Genomic DNA, 19,593 nt, shown 5'->3' with positions numbered 1-19,593 from the left:
TTACTATGGTCAAGGAAACAATTGCTAAGCTATAATTGTGATTGATTAATTGATTGAGTGATTGAGTGAGTTAGTGAGTGAATGAGTGATGATTGATTGATTGATTGATTGATTGATTGATTGATTGGTTAATTGATCGATCGATTGAGAAGGACCTTTTTCACCGAATTCGTATCAGGATCACTATGATTAACAGATTTTTAAAAGACAGGAATGTCTACAGCAAAATTTGTTTTAAATCATGTGACTCCGGAGTGATTCAAGTTTTTGCCTGTTTCTTTGTCTGTGTGTCTGTCTGTCTGCTTGTTGATTTAGTAATTTTATATTTTGTTGTTGTTTGTTGTTTACCGACAGTGTGCTGATCCCATCCAAATACTTCCGTTTCGCCCGGCGGGTCACAGACCTTCCGTTCAGCGTCCAGGTAATAAAGGGAGGGGGAAAGCCGCTCCACGCGCACGTCAAGTTGACGGCACGAGTCTGCAAGCCATATACTTGGCTGTCTGACAGTGATGGGTTGAGGAACGGAGCATCTGCGTGGACAAGAACAAAATGGTATGATGATAGAAAATAACGAATGAAGAAAACTTTGGACTCTTAGTGCGAATATAGAGCAAGGATTACAAAAGAACATCTCGTCTTTATAAAATTATTCAAGTATACACCTAACTTGCGTATTATACTACACTCAAATTATTCAAATTAGATACACGAACATTTACTACTACTACTACTACTACTACTACTATACACTACTAATTCGAGGAGCTTTAAGCCTATGCCAACTCGGGTTCCATAAACGAAGTTGCATCTCCAAACCTATCTATTATCTAGCATGGCTGTCCTCAGTTCATTAATGCCATCAAGGCCGGTGTCCTTCTTCAGTACACTGAAGAAAGGGGCCCTACTTCTTCCTCTTTTTGCAAGAGTATAAAACTGTGGTAAGACTGATCATTGGTATGTTGATCCCACTCCCTGAAAAGAAACCCTTTCCCTTTACTAAACTTCATTTTCAAAGAATGGCAAGCATGAAATCCAATCTTCATCCCACACATATTGTGAGAAGGCAATATTCTACACTTTTGTACATGTGGATGGATGCATATTCAATTCAATTCAATTCAATTCAATTCAATTCAATTCAATTCAATTCAATTCAATTCAATTCAATTCAATTCAATAGTTTATTTAATTGAATTAAATAGTTTATGCATAGATGCATACGACGAGTTATTGCTAGGTTGTAAGAGTTATAGCTTCTCTTCTACAGCTGTAGCTACAATAATTAGGTTTGATATATTTTGTGTGAATAGGAATTGTTAGGGTGTGAGAGTATATTATGCATTTTTGCCAGTACATGTTTTATCAAATCCCTCAGATGTGTCACCATGTAAATTATTTTTACATAGTCTCAAAAAAAGGAATGCCATCCCTATGAAACAAAGCATAAGGATAAACTGGTATCACATATGTGCATAATAATGATCATTTTTAAGAAGAGTCTCATAGTCCGATGTAGGTAGCTAGTGATGTTTGTTTGTGCGACTGCAGAAAACCAGTTCAAAGCTCAGTCAGGACTCGCTGGACCCGTGGGTAACAGGTCTGATATTGACCGCAAATGCAAGCTAAAAATAACGTTAACGTTATCCCCCTCCCAAACCCCCAGAAAGGAGGAGAACTGCATAATGGGGTGGAAATGAGGAATCTGCCGGACATGCCCACGGAAGATGGATATAGATTCTTTCCTATTCGTTTATTAGTCTGTGTAACGCGTTGTATAAACTAAATCTTCCATCAAATTGATTCATCCCTTGAAGAAAAAGCAGCATTAATATTTTTTTCAGGAGTATACTTATTATCATAGCTATGATAATTGCATGGCGTGCAGTGTCGGGATTACACGCACACTAAAAAAAAAAAAAAACAGTTTAAACTCCTCGATATGATTTACACTTTAGAGGTTTGAAACCATCTGAAATCCAGGCGATACCGATAATAATGTAGGTGCAGATCCAAAAAGAAAGAAAAAAGAAAGAAAGAAAAACCGTATTCCTCATCATGAAGAATAAACCTAAATGCCAAATCATTTCAAATACAGTGTTGATATGTGTACAAATTGCCCCCTATAAAAAACATATATGGTTATTATTTATTTATACATGTATAATATAGACATACATATTAAGATAGAACAAAAACTTCAATCAAGCAGACATAACTTAATGCAGCTCAATGAATAGCTTTGCCCATATGTATTTCCCCCAGTGAGAGTATCTTCAATAATGTGTTGTCTTGGTTTTTGCGATGAATCTACGTGAATGAGATAACACCTCTTGTGAAACAGATAAATATATCTTATGTAACTCTTTATAATCTTTCGCTTATTAACATGTGCGTCAATAACGACAGTGTAATGGAGGTAGGCGCTTGATGGTTAACCCATAACTGTGCTGTTGTTTGTTTGTTTGTTTGTTTGTTTGTTTGTTTGTTTGTTTGTTTGTTTGTTTGTTTAAACGTATCCCGCAGTGACACGTAATCATAGTCTTCCCGCATAAACAGAACTGGTTACAACTGGCGTGACTATTCAGATTTATGCTATAAAGCTGGAGAAAACAATTGACCAATAGCTCCTGAGTCGACATTAAGAGAGGGGGAGGAGGAGGGGAGGGGGAGGGGAAGGAGAAGGGCGGAGAAAATGCGGCTGTAGGCATACAATGGAATTATAAGCTGCAACTTCCTCCCATTCGGTTCAGCTCTTGGCTTTATCGAAGCAGTGTGACTTTGCGAAATGTCCACAATTTAAATATAGGCCTAGTGCACTGAGGAAATGTATTCCTTCTTCCATCACAAACGTTTTACATCTCATGATTTGCCGTTGTTAGTTACATCTCCATTCTGTTAGTATGTATACTCGTTTATTCGCATTTTAATATTTCGGGATGTTTACGTAAGTTCACTTTGTAACTATACAAAAAACAGAAACTTTCGGGAATAGTGTGGTTTGTGTATCGTTTTGTTATGATTTGCGCTATTCATTTCAAACATGGCATAAGGTATAACAGTACAATCTTTTGTCATTTGAGCAATATCCTCGTCTCATAATTATGTTTGTTTCAATTGTAGAATTATCAGAATTTACTAAATCGCTGAGAAAATAACTGATCCTTTAATTGACAGCCCGATTCAGAATAATAAAGCTATTCCCTGAAAGTGAAAGATTTGTGTATATTATTATAAAAAACCTCCCTATTAATCAATTAAAACAATGAATGTAACCAGTTTCACATAGATTACAGTATACATCTTAACTTGCCATTCAGTGAGAGTATGATGGCAATTTTCCCTTCAATACTACCCCACGACATAATGACTTAAAGCACGCGCCTAGCATTATCTCGCACAAAAATCTGTGAAAAGTGAGAATGATGATTCAACAACAGCTATCGGATTCTTTGCCAAATTATCGTGTAGCTAGCCAAATAAGACTATTTCGTGCGAATTCTAACTTCAAATTCATTTGTAATTGATGACAAGAACGCTGTTTCACGGCGGCAGGTTTGACCCCCAATAACTTTTGCAGGTTTTGTCTATGATTTACAGAAGCTTCGGGTGAAAATATAAACCAAGCTGATGGAAGATAACTCCTGTCACGATTAGCTTCCTTGTGAAGTCAGACAGACTGGGTATAGTGTTGCACACACGACAGGAAATGAACTGAACAAGACCATTCAGACTATTTCAACCTCGACATGCTTGTTATGACTGTGAAACGTGACGGAATTAAATTCTTGTTAATAATGTTCATGAAGTTTAAGTGCTAAGAGACAGGCAAGGAATCAACGGATGAGACAGAGAGAGAGAGAGAAAGAGAGAGTGAGAGAGAGAGAGGGAGGGAGATAAAAGAACAAAATAATAATGAAGAAGAAGAAGAAGAAACGAGAGAGGGTAAACAGCATTCCAATGGAGTAACCAAGCGAGAGATTATTTCTGAATATTCATTCGGTAGGGCAGCAAAAGTCTCGATTTTTCTTCACGTACGCATAGTTCTGCGCTGCTTCGTATTGTGTGTGGTCACCACAGAACTCGTGTGTAGAATTCTGTGGTGCTCACACAGCGATGCTGTGTGTTTTGGGTAGGTGTGTGTAGGTGTACGCGTGTACAAATCGTCTGTGTACTGTATATAGCTGTCTGCACGCAGGTGGATGCGTGCACCAACCGCGATCTGAACTTGAAGGCCGTGTCACACCAGCCTTGCGTGCGACTTGCAAAGAACAATTTTGACTACCCGGAGGTCCCCGTAGATGATCCTCACATGACAGTACCTAGCATGTATCTCAAAAGTAGACGCCCGGAGGTGCGCACGCATATTTTTTTACCCGCAACCGTGTTTAGGCCCTGTCATACCTATCCGGGCAAGCTACTCGGGCTTGTTACGTGTAGGGATTTTCTAGCATACCGGACATTCCTGAGGGCGGAAAAGGATTTGTGCGAGTCAGCGCATGTGTCTTACTTGCTGGACGCGTTATACTTGCGAGTATACTGTGTGACCTTTGTACCAGTCGCGTGGGGGCTGACAACTCAGTGAAGGAATTCCTCTAATGGAATGGCTGAAATCTCACAGAATTTCATTAAGGCCGTGTCACACCAGCCTTGCGTGCGACTTGCAAAGAACAATTTTGACTGCCCGGAGGTCCCCGTAGATATCCGCACATGACAGTACCTAGCATGTATCTCGAAAGTAGTCGCCCGGAGGTGCGCACGCATATTTTTTTTACCCGCAACCGTGTTTAGGCCCTGTCACACCTTTCCGGGCAAGCTACTCGGGCTTGTTACGTGTAGAGATTTTCTAGCATACCGGACATTCCTGAGGGCGGAAAAGGATTTGTGCGAGTCAGCGCATGTGTCTTACTTGCTGGACGCGTTCTACTTGCGAGTAAACTGTGTGACCTTTGTACCAGTCGCGTGGGGGCTGACAAATTTAATAGTGAAGGAATTCCTCTAATGGAATGGCTGAAATCTCACAGAATTTCATTATCTTGGCTGCATACGGGACTGCGAAGTACCTGCGTGGGAATTGCCTGGGAAGTACTGCCGCTAAGGGTCTCCTACTGGCGTTCTGCGTGGACCTCTACGGGCATTCCCGCGACTCACCCGGAAAAAGTTTTGGTCATGCTCAAAACTTGGCTGCGGTTAAATCGGACTTGCGTGAGCACCTCCGGGCAACTACGCGCTAGATACTGCCAGGTGCGGACCAACTGCGGAGAGCTCCTTGGAGTAAATTTGTTTCCCCGCAAGTCAAGCCGCAGAAGTTCCCCCGTACGGTATGACAAGGCATGAATGAAAATTGCAAACATTCTCGTTCGCCCGCTGAAAATCTTCTACGTGCTGGAAACTACCTCCTCGCCACAAGCCCGCGTTATGGTGTGACACGGCCTTTATCTTGGCTGCATACGGGACTGCGAAGTACCTGCGGGGGAATTGCCTCGGAAGTACTGCCGCTAAGGGTCTCCTACTGGCGTTCTGCGTGGACCTCTACGGGCATTCCCGCGACTCACCCGGAAAAAGTTTTGGTCATGCTCAAAACTTGGCTGCGGTTAAATCGGACTTGCGTGAGCACCTCCGGGCAACTACGCGCTAGATACTGCCAGGTGCGGACCAACTGCGGAGAGCTCCTTGGAGTAAATTTGTTTCCCCGCAAGTCAAGCCGCAGAAGTTCCCCCGTACGGTATGACAAGGCATGAATGAAAATTGCAAACATTCTCGTTCGCCCGCTGAAAATCTTCTACGTGCTGGAAACTACCTCCTCGCCACAAGCCCGCGTTATGGTGTGACACGGCCTTTATCTTGGCTGCATACGGGACTGCGAAGTACCTGCGGGGGAATTGCCTCGGAAGTACTGCCGCTAAGGGTCTCCTACTGGCGTTCTGCGTGGACCTCTACGGGCATTCCCGCGACTCACCCGGAAAAAGTTTTGGTCATGCTCAAAACTTGGCTGCGGTTAAATCGGACTTGCGTGAGCACCTCCGGGCAACTACGCGCTAGATACTGTCAGGTGCGGACCAACTGCGGAGAGCTCCGGGGAGTAAATTTGTTTCCCCGCAAGTCAAGCCGCAGAAGTCCCCCCGTACGGTATGACAAGGCATGAATGAAAATTGCAAACATTCTTGTTCGCCCGCTGAAAATCTTCCACGTGCTGGAAACTACCTCCTCGCCACAAGCCCGCGTAGCTTGCCCGGAATGGTGTGACACGGTCTTCAAGAAATAACAGTTGCCAAAAGTCCTAAGCAACTGCTATTCAAATAAATAATGGGTGAAAATATGGATTATTCATAGTCTGACATAAATAGTCAAAAACTTAAAACGGATTGCAACTCAAACCCCGAAACCCAATACCCAAAACCTAAAACCCCAAACTCAAACTCAAAGCCCAAAGCCCAAAACCCAAAACCCAAAACCCAAAACCCAACGCCCAACGCCCAACGCCCAACACCCAACACCAAAAACCCAAAACCCAAAACCCAACACCCGACGCCCAACACCCAACACCCAAAACCCAATCCCCGTTGGTAAACCATGGAGCTATTTCCTTGTAGAACTGATGATAGTATACAAAAAACTTGTCTACATAATATATCCGAATTATAAGATCACATGGGTTTTGACGAAATGGTTAATGTTTGTGACAGAGCAAAGTCTATGAACTAGCATTTTCTTCGTTTGTCTATGATACCACTTTATATTTGAGTCTTAAATGTGATGAAATCTGGTGGTAGCTAATAGTTAATGAAGCAGGCTCTCAAATTATAAAGTCAGTAGAATCCATCCCAGCGTGAACAGTGCGTGAATAAGTTTATTACGATGAATAATCACTCACGTCTCACGTTCACCCCAAGCGATTTCGACGCCTTGCCCAGAGCGTTGGTGGCGTCACAGATATACGTGCCTCCCTGAGACACGCTTTGGATGGACAAATGCAGCTGCTGGCCATCCACTCTCTGACGACCGCCAGGCAAAAGTTGACCCGGAAGTGCTCTCCGCCATGACACCCTGGGTTCAGGCTCGCCCGTGGCATTGCACTCCAGATTCACTGTGGAGCCGACATTCGTCGTGACTGTCTGTGTGATGAAGCTTATGGTGGGGGCTGCTCAGCGTCATCAATTCAAACACGTGAAAAAGAAAGACCAAAATATTCGTTAACCATAAATTGCAATTGCCTGCTATCATATAATCCAATCTCATTAAAACTATGAAGGTAAAACACGTATCACTCACTGCCAAACCCTTCCTTTGTGACATTACATTCCACATAGTATCACATTTCTGCAATAATGTACAACTTATCAAAATTAGATACCGATAATAACTTATGGATTAATACCAGAATCTTTTCGTAATAAAAATTCTACATTTGATTTAAGATTCATGAGATGATTTCTGGGTCGTTGATATAATCTTCGAGATAGCACAAACTTTTTCCTCCTCCTCCTCCCCCCCCCCCCAACAAATATAGGTACAAACAATGTGGTATGAGACGACATTGTTCACCAGTAAGACATTTGTTACTTTCTCAATAACGCATATCCAATATTCTCAGCTGCACTGAATATTGACCAACGGCAGTCTGTTGCATATCACTTTATACATCCCACATTTTTCGCTCCCGCGTGTTTAAAAATTTGCTCATATTCCATCTGTCAACGGACTGGTATTTAACGTTTCTGTTTTTATATAATGACAGTTCTCCAACAAATATTTTTCTGAGATTTATATAGTTCTAACCCTGCGGTAGCAGGGTAGCAGGAACTTAACGCTATAGCTACCTAATACAATGTAAAAACATCGGTTTTAGATTTAACACCATGTAAAAACATCCTTGTGAGATTTAACACCATGGGTGTTAAATCAAAAACCGATCAAACTTCAATAGAGGACCACACCCACAGGTGTAGAAAATGTATTGTGACGGTGTTAAAAAGTGTTCGCCTGGCACTTCGTGGTGTTAATTTGACACTGTGGCTGGTGATATTTTTGACACTGCGCTAGAGTTAATTCAATAATGACACCGCATGGTGTTGATATATTATTGGTCTTGTTAATTTCAATGGTATAATCACCCGTCAGCTTCAATACGGGACCACACCAACTGGTGTTACTGTGGTGTAAATGTATTTACAGATTTTTTTTCAAAAATCAAGAACTTTATCGCAAAATTCTTTATCGTCTTGTTGAAGTTCAAAATTAACAAGAAGTGCAGTAACTAAGAAACTATTCAAAAAAAAAAAATTAAATTTTGAAATGACACCCGGAGGTGTTAATCTAACACCATGAATGAGCACCCGGAATTTAACACCAGCTCAGTGTTTCATATTTAACACCGGACTTTTTGCAGTGTAGTAACACCAGCTACAAAATACAGATGGAGAAAAAAACATGTATAAAGAACAATGAATCAATTGCATTTTGTACGCATGCGCAATGCCACGTGATACGCTAGGTTGTGGATGAGTGGCCTCATTTGTACAGATTAAATAGATCCTCGCGAAGGTTAATTAGTTCCCCATGATTAAATACGCCGTGAATAGTTAACTCAGCATCGAAGTCAAAACCGCAAACATTCACCTGGAAGCCGAATGGTTTTGGTTATAAATTTAGAAGCAGTGGAATTGATTGGCCTACAGTGGCTCTGAGAGGAATATCTTTATTCAAAGGAAATTTGCGTTTGAGGGAAACAATGAAAATGAAGCATCAAGATAATTACTATACATGGGCATGAAATACGTTTGCAAGGTTTCTGAATAATATTCAGTATGCCTACGTCCTTCTGGCCAAATTCACACTGAATTGCTGTCATACATTAGTGTAACTATTCGAACAGCAAAGATAATTGGTAAGGAATAGACCGCTAGTGCATGACTAATGATCATCGCATAGCTCTGTTGCAGGGTCACTCGCCACGATGTGTTGATAGAATATCCGTTCTGTAAATCTGTGTCCAGCTTACATGAAGTGGACAGCATATGTCTGCAGCCGCGTTTTGCTATGACGATGCTTAATCGATCAATTAGAAACTGTTGTAAAGGAAATTGAATGCTTTAAACTGACTCAAAATTCGTCTATGACCGAAGTAGTTCGAAATATTTACACATTGATTCCCCATGTTACCATTAACTTGAGTATGGACTATACGGTTCACATGACGGCCAGGCCATACTGATATCAATTTTCACATCTAGTAGTCAAACCGACCGAATGGAATAGACTGAAACCGCCGTTCCACAAAACAGCAAAACCTTTCCCAGTTACATATTAAGGCCATAATGTAACCGTCCCACACATGTCTTGTGACTTTGTGCACTAACAATGAGTATATTAGATTTATGCGTTTCGAAAGCCGGATCAGCGACCATGCAACATAAATCACAATATATACATTTTGAAATTTGCAATAACAATTATTTTCACTGCTTTTTCATCATTTTCGGCATTATGGTACAACACCGTCATCCCAACTAGCATCTTTATTGGAAGCCTTTAGGGGAAAAGGGCATAAAGGAAAACTGAGTGGAAGAAGCGCATCATCGTGTTGGACCCCCTTGTTTTGTTTAATCGTAATGATGCTTTTCACTATCAGTTGCCAAACAGTTAGGCCTTGTCCATTGTATTGGCAATCGTTCTGTATGGAAATTAAGATGAAACGCATGCGGATGCTGTTATATTCATAGAAATCACGAAAATTGATGAAATTACAAAATAGCCATATACCTGTCGAATATCTATTTTGTATGTACAATGTGATAATTAATGTAATTGCAAAGCAATGCCATACAGAGAATAAATCAAATCAAATCAAATCAAATCAAGTTATATCAAATCAAGTTATATCAAATCAAAATAACCAAACGTGTGTTTATACGCACCCCCTACTCTGAGCTGGGCGACGGCCTGTTTGGTGGCGGTCGATGTCTGGACCTGACATCGCCACACCCCGGCGTCCTCTACCTGCGCATTGACTATTTCAATGGTCACTCGACCCTTGACCGATGTGTCCATCGAATATCGATCTCTAGCTTCTGCCTTCTTCGTCTTGACCTGTGTAGCAAGTGGACAGGGGAGGGGATATTGGTCTTTTAAAGGGAAAATACATTCTTTGCTTTCTGGGAAACGGGAAAATCAGAGAAGTAGATCAAAGAAACTGTGTATAAAAAAAAAAAAACTCAGACCCACACACATAAGATATAAGCTTTTCAAAGTTTAAAGGGGAAGGCTAGTAACTGATCAGTAGGAATCAGTGGGAATGCTGGGAGATGATTTTTCCAATCCCTATGGGATTCATTTAAGAGTACATTATATATCTATTGTTGTGTGAAAATAATTTGCTTCAGAACGGTCTCATATTCAAGTAACGTGCAGCTTAATGACTCGTCACTGACCAGGGACTCTAACCTGGAAACATTAAACTGCACATTACTTGAATATGAAACCATTCTGAAGCAAATAATTTCCACACAATAATAGATATACCGTGTATAATGTACTCTTGAATGAATCCCAGAGGGATTGGAACAATCATCTCCCAGCATTTCCACTGATTCCCACTGATCAGTTACTAGCCTTCCCCTTTAACCCTAACCAGGCCGGGCTTTTTTGGGTGTTCTGTGGCCGGGGAGGGGTTGATTCAACCCCCCCCCCCCCCGAGATCTCGGCCATCGATCGCGCAATCGCCATGAAATTTGGCACGTGCATTACCTGTGGGGTATTCTACCAAGCTATACAAAAATAAATGGAAATATTTGTCATAATAATTAATTATGCTAATATATGCATAAAATCATACATTTTGTTCTAAATCAGAAATTAAAGCTTCTAGAATCCTAATTTTTGGTGAAAACATTCTTTGTAGCATTCCAAACAATGTACTTGAAAAAAAATTTGGTATCAAAATCAATTTCTTATGTATTTCATTGTTTTATAAATTTCTTATGTATTTCTTTGTTTTTCCGACCTTTTGTTTTATCTTTTTTTCTGCAAAATTTATGACAGAACCTATTTCAACCATAATTATGCTAAAATTAATTGGTTTCAGCCTATGAAAGTGAAAATAAATATATCTTTATGAATAATAAGAGAAAACTCCATTTGCATAGACTTTATACACAAAATCACGTTTTTGAGCCATTTTCGGTCTGACAGGCATGTATAAAACATCATGCAGCGTCGTAACAGTATGCGCAATTTTCGTGAAAATGGTGTCAAAAGATGCGCGAGACTTGAAAATAAAAAGTCAGTGAACGGCGCGGTGAAAAAATTTCGCGCGGCGGAGTAGTCGCGAAAAATGTCGAGGGGGGGTTGATTCAACCCCCCCCCCCCTTTTTAGGGTTAAGAGAGAAAGACAAATTGGCAACTCGGTGTAACGTGTAGGGGTTGAGCAGCTCTCTGTTGTTTTGTTCTGAATACAAAATTCCTGTAAGTTTCTCTTTTCTCAAATATTTGGGCACGGGCAGAATCAATCGTGTTCTAGAACTCCTACATCACACAGAGTCACCAAATGTTATTTGCTTTACTCTCTAAAATGTTGACAAATCGTAACTTTGTGTGTGTGTGTGTGTGTGTGTGTGTGTGTGTGTGTGGGTGTGTGTGTGTGTGTGTGTGTGTGTGTGCGTGCGTGTATGTGTGTGTGTGTGTCTGATTTCCCCCTAAACCTCTCACAGATCTACTTCTCTGATATTTCTATTTTCACATGGAGCGACATTTTATCATAATAGAATATCCTTTTAAATTGATTAGGTGGAAACAGGGAACAAAGCTCCTTGGGGACACGATCAGCGTGCCCTTACCGTACGGATAATCTTAACCCGTTCCATACTGAATTCTTAATTCCCCATAAACTTAACACACAGGTAACCAGGTTCCCGTAGGTAACGGGTTAAGAGACCATTACGGATTTGCCGAGCAAGTTGAAATGTGAGTCAATCCGTCATTTCATTAGCCCGATGAAGAATAAAATACGATATGTGAAAATGTGCCAAATACGTTTTACTCGGTGGAGGAAAAGTCATATATATATATATATATATATAGAGAGAGAGAGAGAGTTTAGATGACATCTCGCACGCAAGCATCCGATCTAACTTCAGCCCATTTTCATTAAACTATGGCTGTTTAGTAGCCATGTTTATAGTATGTTTCAGAGGGGGGTTCTGAGGAGAAACGTTTGGAAATTATACATCATTGGGAAGTTTCCATGGCGACTGGAAATTTTTGAAACACTCGCTAATGATTTGTACGTTCAGTTCTTTATCAGTTTTTCATATTTGACGGGTTAAAACCCTCGTAAACACGACATAATTGCAAGCAAAAGAATATGATGTACAACACGTTAACAGCGCTGGGCAAGAATTAAGCATGCTGGAAATACCAGAAAACTTGGCAACTTAGAAAAGCAAGATATGAAATACTAGGTCAAGGAATTAACCTTCTCAATTTGACTCTTTTTCAGAGATAAATCTGTGGAAGTGGATTTGTTTTGTATAGGTTGGCGGTGAATCAAATTTTTGGTTGAAACAGAGTTATCTTGGACACGTAAGTCGAGAATCACTGAATGATATTCAGACGCTTTGAAAAAGCCATTATCTCGACAGAAAAATGCAGTAGATTTCTGAAAGAACGATTAATAGAAGCCTAAGCATCACTATCTAAAATGCCCTTTTTCCCCTTCGAAGATTTTTTAGCACCAAACATCTATTTTAAGAAGCGCTCGTAATCTATCATCATCAAAAATATATCTGAGCAAGAAAAATAAAGCCGTGATCTGAAGCAGCTAACGTGGTGAAATCAAATCTCTACGCTCGGCGCATTGTGACGCTGGTGAACGAGTCACTGCGACTTCGTACTGATTACGAGCGATGGCTCACTTGTGCTTCATAATCGCGGATTTCCTGTTATCAAACTCTCCCGATACTCAACTGAAGTAAAAAGTAACAGGGAAATTAATGTTGGTTCTATTTCTATGAAAATGTACAACTGTACAATCCAAGTTGAGATTTTAACAAAGTGTGTTCTTTCAGAATCTCGGATCACGAAGGCACTTTATTGGGTGTAGAAAGCACCTGCTTATGGTCGACAGAAAATTATTGTACATATATATAAATATATAATACATATAAATATATATATATATATATATATATATATATATATATATATTACATATGGATATCTGAGAATAGACATTTAGTGGGAAGCCATATCAAGTCCGACGATCCAAACAAATTGTAAGGACATCAGTATACACATAAATTGTAAGAATGTGTATTCTAGAAATTTGAAAGACTATCCAGTGTGCAATTCTTGTTTGATGAAAATTGCTGACCTAAAACAAGCTAATTAAAGTTAAATCATGTGGAACAACACTCATAATCCTTTGTGTCCACCTTATCATTAATGCTGCATTTGATATTTATACATACTGCATGTACTTAGACGAACGATTCTTTTTATTTCAAAGTTTATTTCTTGAAAGGACCCCAGGTAACAGATTCAGAATTCAATGCTCAATTGCGAAAATCGCTTGTTTTAAAGCAAAATTGAAAGTGATTTAAAGTGCCTATCGAACCCATTGCACTATGAATGCACAAACTTGGAAATCCATACCCAAACACGAAATTGAATGCTCACATCCGAATATGAACTTGTAACAACTAATTTGGGTGCCTATTAGAAACGAATATAAAAACGTTAAACATGAAATCCCTTGACATACGATTTTGAATACAGACAAAATGAAAATAAATTACATTCTTACGAAATTGACTAGAAAAAGAAAACATAGATTATATAGAAAGTACAATGTACATGCGCGCAGGCATACACACACACATTATATACATTAATCAGTATATTCTCATAGTGAGTAAAATATGATTTTTTTGGCATGGTGATTAAAACATTGAAATTGTTGTAAGCATCTCTGTGATTTTCTGCAGATGTACATTGTTAAATTATTTTATATGCTTTATTTGATTTTTATTCTCACAAACTGATAGGCCTATTCACAGCTTCCGATCAAAGTCATCGAATGACTTAATGAATGAACACTCTTCCAGAGCTTGAGAGCAATGTCATGGCTAAATTTCCACAATAAACATTCCCTGCTGGTCTATGACAAATTCTTGCTGTGTGACTTATGTATATATGAGGCCTGTCCAGTCACACTGCAGTCACACTCATATACTATATGAGCGTGTGTGTGTGTGTGTGTGTGTGTGTGTGTGTGTGTTTATAGGTAAGCCTTTGCAAGGTTAGATACGAATTGCAAGATAAGCAAAGAAATTACCTACACAGACACAAATTTTTAAGGATCTTGTATAATCAGGAAACTTTATATTTCCCCCCCCTTTCTCTCTCACACACACACACTCTGTCTCTTTCATTCTCTCTCTGAACAAGAGTATCATAGGTCAGTCATTTATCAAGTATATTGTTTGATGACCTTTGAGTGTTCGTTCCGGAAGTGCGGTTAGGTAATAAGACTTACCCCGCCCTCAACCATAAGAGCATCGTCGTGGTACCACGAGAAAGCAGACGGCTCGGCCACTGTCACTGTGTCGCGGCAGGAGAGGAGAACATCGGCCCCTATCGGCAACGCGTCGCTCGAAGGCGCTGTAGTCACGACGACTGTTCCATGTACTATGTGATAAAGATCAGAACAAAACCATTTAATTTCCTACAAAAATTGTTTTCAAATCGAATGCGAAGATGTATGTTTCTGCAGTCGTCTACAAGTATGACATAAAGAAGGAAAATAGTAAGTCAGAACATTTTACCATTTTATTACACTTTTATTTTATTATTTCATTCCAACATTTATTTTTCTTCAAATCGAATGCGATACACAATGTTCTTACAACCATTCTACGAGCATAGCATACAGAATGAAAAGCAACAGCACAAGAATGAGAGGTAAATGAAAATAAGGGAGAAAAAGAAAAAAAGAACATATCATCTCAGGTACTTGTTATCTAAATTGGTATCTAGAGAGCACACACGACTCATACATCCTCACGGAGTGTAAAAAATAATTTAGCAGAAAAAAAGGAGAAAAAATACAGTACTTGAAATAGGATAAAAAGCTGTGAATTAATAGTAAAATCAAAGAATGAAGGTGACATAATTTTCACACCCATAATCACTTATATCTACAATAAATTCATAAAGTAAGAGAGTAACAAGATTCTTAGTACACGTGTTCCCAAACTTAGTGGTCAAAACATAAACGAAACACACATATACGCACTCAGACAAACATTCATCATCATCCTCCAACTATACCAAAGCAAAAAGTCAAGATATTGTAAGATATGTGATTTTATATTGAGAAGTCGTGAATGACATTAGCTAGAGATTTCTTCCACCTTGAATTTCACTGCTTGCGCCAAGAGAGTGGGTACGGATAAATCACTGACGGTATACTGTTTACCATTTGGAGCAGTTTACATTAAAAAACTGTTCGAGATATCAAATTTGATGCATATGTGTAGGTCAGTTGTATGATAAAACAGCCTACCATGTAAAAATTTCGCAATAAAGCATAAAATATAGATAGATATCAACATTTTTCTCATTAAACCATAACTGTAGACGATTTATTCTAGAAACCTTTTTATTACAACTATTGTTCACATTATGTATATTCAACAATACTTAACATTAATTTAAGTATACTGATTCAATTTTTTACGTTAGTTGTTTCTATTCCTAATTCACATTTAAAATCTATTTTGAAAGTATTTTAAAGCTAGGTTTTTGGTTCCTCTGCAAATGGTAAATTATGCCTTTAAATTTTCCCTTATATACGGCTATGAAGAAAGAAAGAAAAACAAACAAGTCCAAACATGCCAAAGCATTATCAGGCTGAAATCAGAGGAAAGAACAACTTCTTGGCCTGTAAACTACATCATCTGCCTGTTCGATGCCAGCCAATGTTAGAGGATGCACGTTATCAAGGACTATAGATGATAGCACAAAGTATACAGACTTGGAATTAAATACATATTTAACCTTTTTAATGGTCAGGGTACGCTATCTATTTCTTAGGTGTCAAGATTTGAAAGCGCGTATCATCAAGCATCTGTTAGATCCTGGCAAATACCAGAGACTTAGAATAAAATGCATATTTAAACTGTGTTTATATTGTAAATAGGAAGCCTGAAACAAGCACACACAAGTATTTGCGTTTCTTTAAAGGTCCTGTTTACTTTTGGGATTACTGATGTAAAAATGTTCACGATATCACGTTTTATACATATGTGTAGGTCAGTTGTATCACAAAACATCCTACCTTATAAAAATTTTGCAATACAGCGTAAAACATAAGGAGATATCACTCTTTTTCTGTTTTTAGTCTGGAAACATTTTTATTATAACTATTGTTCACATTTTGTATCTTAAAAGATACTTAACATGGATTATACTGATGAAAATCTTTACATTGGTTGTTTCTATCCCCAACTCACATTTTAAGAACTATTTTGTGGCACTAATGCTGGGTTTTTGTTTCATCGGCAAGTAAATCATGCCTTTAAAATCCTACTTTACATTTATGATGAAGTTTAACATTATAATTTCCTCCCTGATTTTTTTTTTTCGATTGAATAGTACCCGTCATATACATTGCATCGAGATGCAAGTACACCATTGACTGTCTATGCGAATAAATCCTAATTATGTATGTGTAATATATATATATGTATATATATATATATATATATATATATATATATATATATATAATGTTCATATAGCCTACATCCGTTAGGAATATATCCGTCGGGAAAACATAGTTTGTTGAGGATTGATGAAAAGTGCTCGATTCTTGTAAACAAAATGTTAGTTTCTCTGCTTTCTCGTTCTCACCACAGCATGAAACCGCCGAGCAGGTAGCGGACAAGACGCCTAAGCACAGGTACATATGTATATGTATATGTATATATATATATATATATATATATATATATATATATATACGTATGTATATTTATCACAAAATAGAAGGTAAATTTGGTGAGTATATGTTGCAGTGACAAGAGAAACTGTTTTACAAAGTGAAAAACGAAAAAAAGCGAAACACGAAAGTCCTGTCTGGGTTAAGGATTTCAATTGCGTTGGAGAATGACTCCCGATTCACCAGGATTCATGCAACACTATAGCTATTTAAAAACAAAATGAATTAAAAATAGAATAGATTTATGAGACTATGATGGAGTAAGACGAGCTATTAGATCTGTTGCTTAATCAGGAACTCAAAAATTAGATGCGCGACCCATATGTCCATAAATATTTGAATAATTTGTTTGGAAACACTTTCATTTTTATTGCCAAGTAAGGCGTATCATTCGTCCTCACGTTCCATGATTTCATTATCCAATTAATGATTGACGTACGCGTTAATCGAATAGCCAAGTTCCCTGTCAAACACGCCACACAAAAATAAATTTGATAAAGTTTTACTGTCCGATGAAGATTTTATTGCCCCCCCCCCCAAAAAAAAAAAAAAAAAATGACTATTTTTTTCCTCAACAGTACAAATCATTACCGATTCAGGCAATACAGTGGAAAACTTGAATGGTGAACTTCGGTATTCCAGCTACTCATCAATTTGTCGGATTAATCACATTTTGGCAAACTGCTCGTGTTTTTTTTTTTTTCGAAATCACAGACGCATTGAGATATTTTCCCCTATTTTTTTATATATGTTATAATGATATCCATTATCACTGTTAATTCATCTACGGTATGCGTATAAAAGATATCTATTATACAGATATAATGCAAGGAGGAGAAAACAGAGAAATTTCATTGGTGACATAATTGAAACTAACATTTTGCCTAGAAAAATCACGTGACCATCATTTTCACTTTATTCCTGTAAAATACATAAATTGGCATTAATCTCCTTAAATTCAAAATGAATATGAAATTTCGATATTTTTCGTTAGTTCTTATATTTAATGGAAATATTCTGTGTATCTTTGTGTATAAGTGACGGCGCATGCTATAGTCTTTAACTTTATTCATCATAATACTCAGTGAAATATATCATGTAATACACATACTCAGAGCTTTTCTATTCCTTGTCAGAGGCAAATGACATTTCTGATAGGGAGATATTACATCGTTTCACATAAATTATATAACAAGAAATATGAATCTAAAAACATGAAAAGGGTAGGCCTACAAATATTTATGAAATTATAGAAGTTTATATAAATATACATACATACATAAATACATACAATATGTTTCTGCATTATCTCTTTATTTTTTTTAGCAATGAGACAGAGAGCAACGGACATGAAAACTTTAAAAGTAAAATCAGTAGTATTATTGATTTTTTTTTTTTCTATTATGATAAAGTGTTGATACCTAGCTTTCAAAATTTCAGGCTGATTTAATGTCCCTTGATTACTGTGCACAAAATAAAAATCAACATTGAGTGAATGAACGCTCATCCTTGAATTTCTTTTTGTGAAAATGACGTTCTGTATGTTGTTCATCGTCTACCAGGCACTTCAATTTACTTAAAATCTGATCTGTATATCAATTATACAAGAAAGATTCTGGATATACATTCATAGGTAAACACAGGACAAAAATGCACATTTTGCCCTTTGTTCTCATAGCATTTATGTTTCCATCGGAAGACAAATAAACTGAAGACACATTTACATAATAATAGTTATCATAATAATTTTCTGCTGGAGCATACTTGGGTGGTTGTTAAAGCAGTAGGATGTATCCATACGGGCAAGATTTTTGCAGTGTGAGCTTATTAAAACCAGGAAGCTCCAAAATGACCCCACCCCTCTCCTTTCCAGAGCCACCACCTCCCCTCGACCCCTCCCCTCCCCTTCCCCCGTTGTCCCACTGGGCCATCAGGCCGTACCTGTTGTAATTCCTGTCTCCATGATGTAGCCGGAGGAAATTGGCTTCGCTCTCTACCTCCTCCTTTCTATCTAGGGGACCATGGATTCATGGTATCATTCTATTCAATCTGATCCTAATGGCCCTGTCTGTCTGTCTGTGAGATTGTCCTCCTCGTCTTTCTGTCTGTCTGTCTGTCTGTCTGTCTGTCTGTTAGGCTTTCTCTCTCTGCCCTCCATCCATCCCTCCCTGTATCTATCTCTTCGCAAATGCAGCAGGGCACAAACCACAGAGCATAGAAGGTGCATAATGCATGAGGAGTACTCGAACTGCAACGTAACGCAGAGTGAAGACGTTCTTGTTGTTTCGCTTTGACTCTCTCCCTCTCTCTCTCTCTCTCTCTCTCTCTCTCTCTCTCTGTGCCCTTCCAAGATGGCTCCGGTACAAGCAGATATTTAACCCGGACGTAAAATGCGAGTTTCCGGTTTTGACGACGTTTGATCTATATATAATTTTGTCCATGTGACTCATTAAAAAAAAAAATGATTTAGGATGTATTGGAAGTAGCAATTTAGCAGAGCCCTCCTTACACTAATTTATGTATTGCTCCAATGATAATTTCCCTTTGAAGCGGTTCAACGACCCTAACTCACGACATCACACAAATAAGACTGCAGA

The 19,593-nt window shown here is 38.5% G+C and overlaps 1 protein-coding gene across 1 annotated transcript; it reads right to left on the bottom strand.

Moving 5' to 3' along the window:
* Window positions 1-348: 348 nt before the first annotated feature.
* LOC139713421 (limbic system-associated membrane protein-like) lies at window positions 349-18,927 on the bottom strand (the record flags this gene model as incomplete). The annotated part of the gene is made up of 5 exons (XM_071625156.1): window positions 18,855-18,927; window positions 14,531-14,682; window positions 9,915-10,086; window positions 6,872-7,138; window positions 349-530 (listed from the first exon to the last, which is right to left on the bottom strand). Coding segments are annotated over exons 1-5 (846 nt in total), but the record flags the coding sequence as incomplete, so codon positions are not given.
* Window positions 18,928-19,593: the final 666 nt, after the last annotated feature.

This window comes from Diadema antillarum, unplaced genomic scaffold (assembly GCF_040938485.1).
Source record: "Diadema antillarum isolate AM-2024a unplaced genomic scaffold, OU_Dant_1.0 seq00001959_RagTag, whole genome shotgun sequence".
NCBI classification, from domain to species: domain Eukaryota; kingdom Metazoa; phylum Echinodermata; class Echinoidea; order Diadematoida; family Diadematidae; genus Diadema; species Diadema antillarum.
Note: the sequence above shows the minus strand (reverse complement) of the source record. Positions and strands in the feature narration are given on the sequence as shown.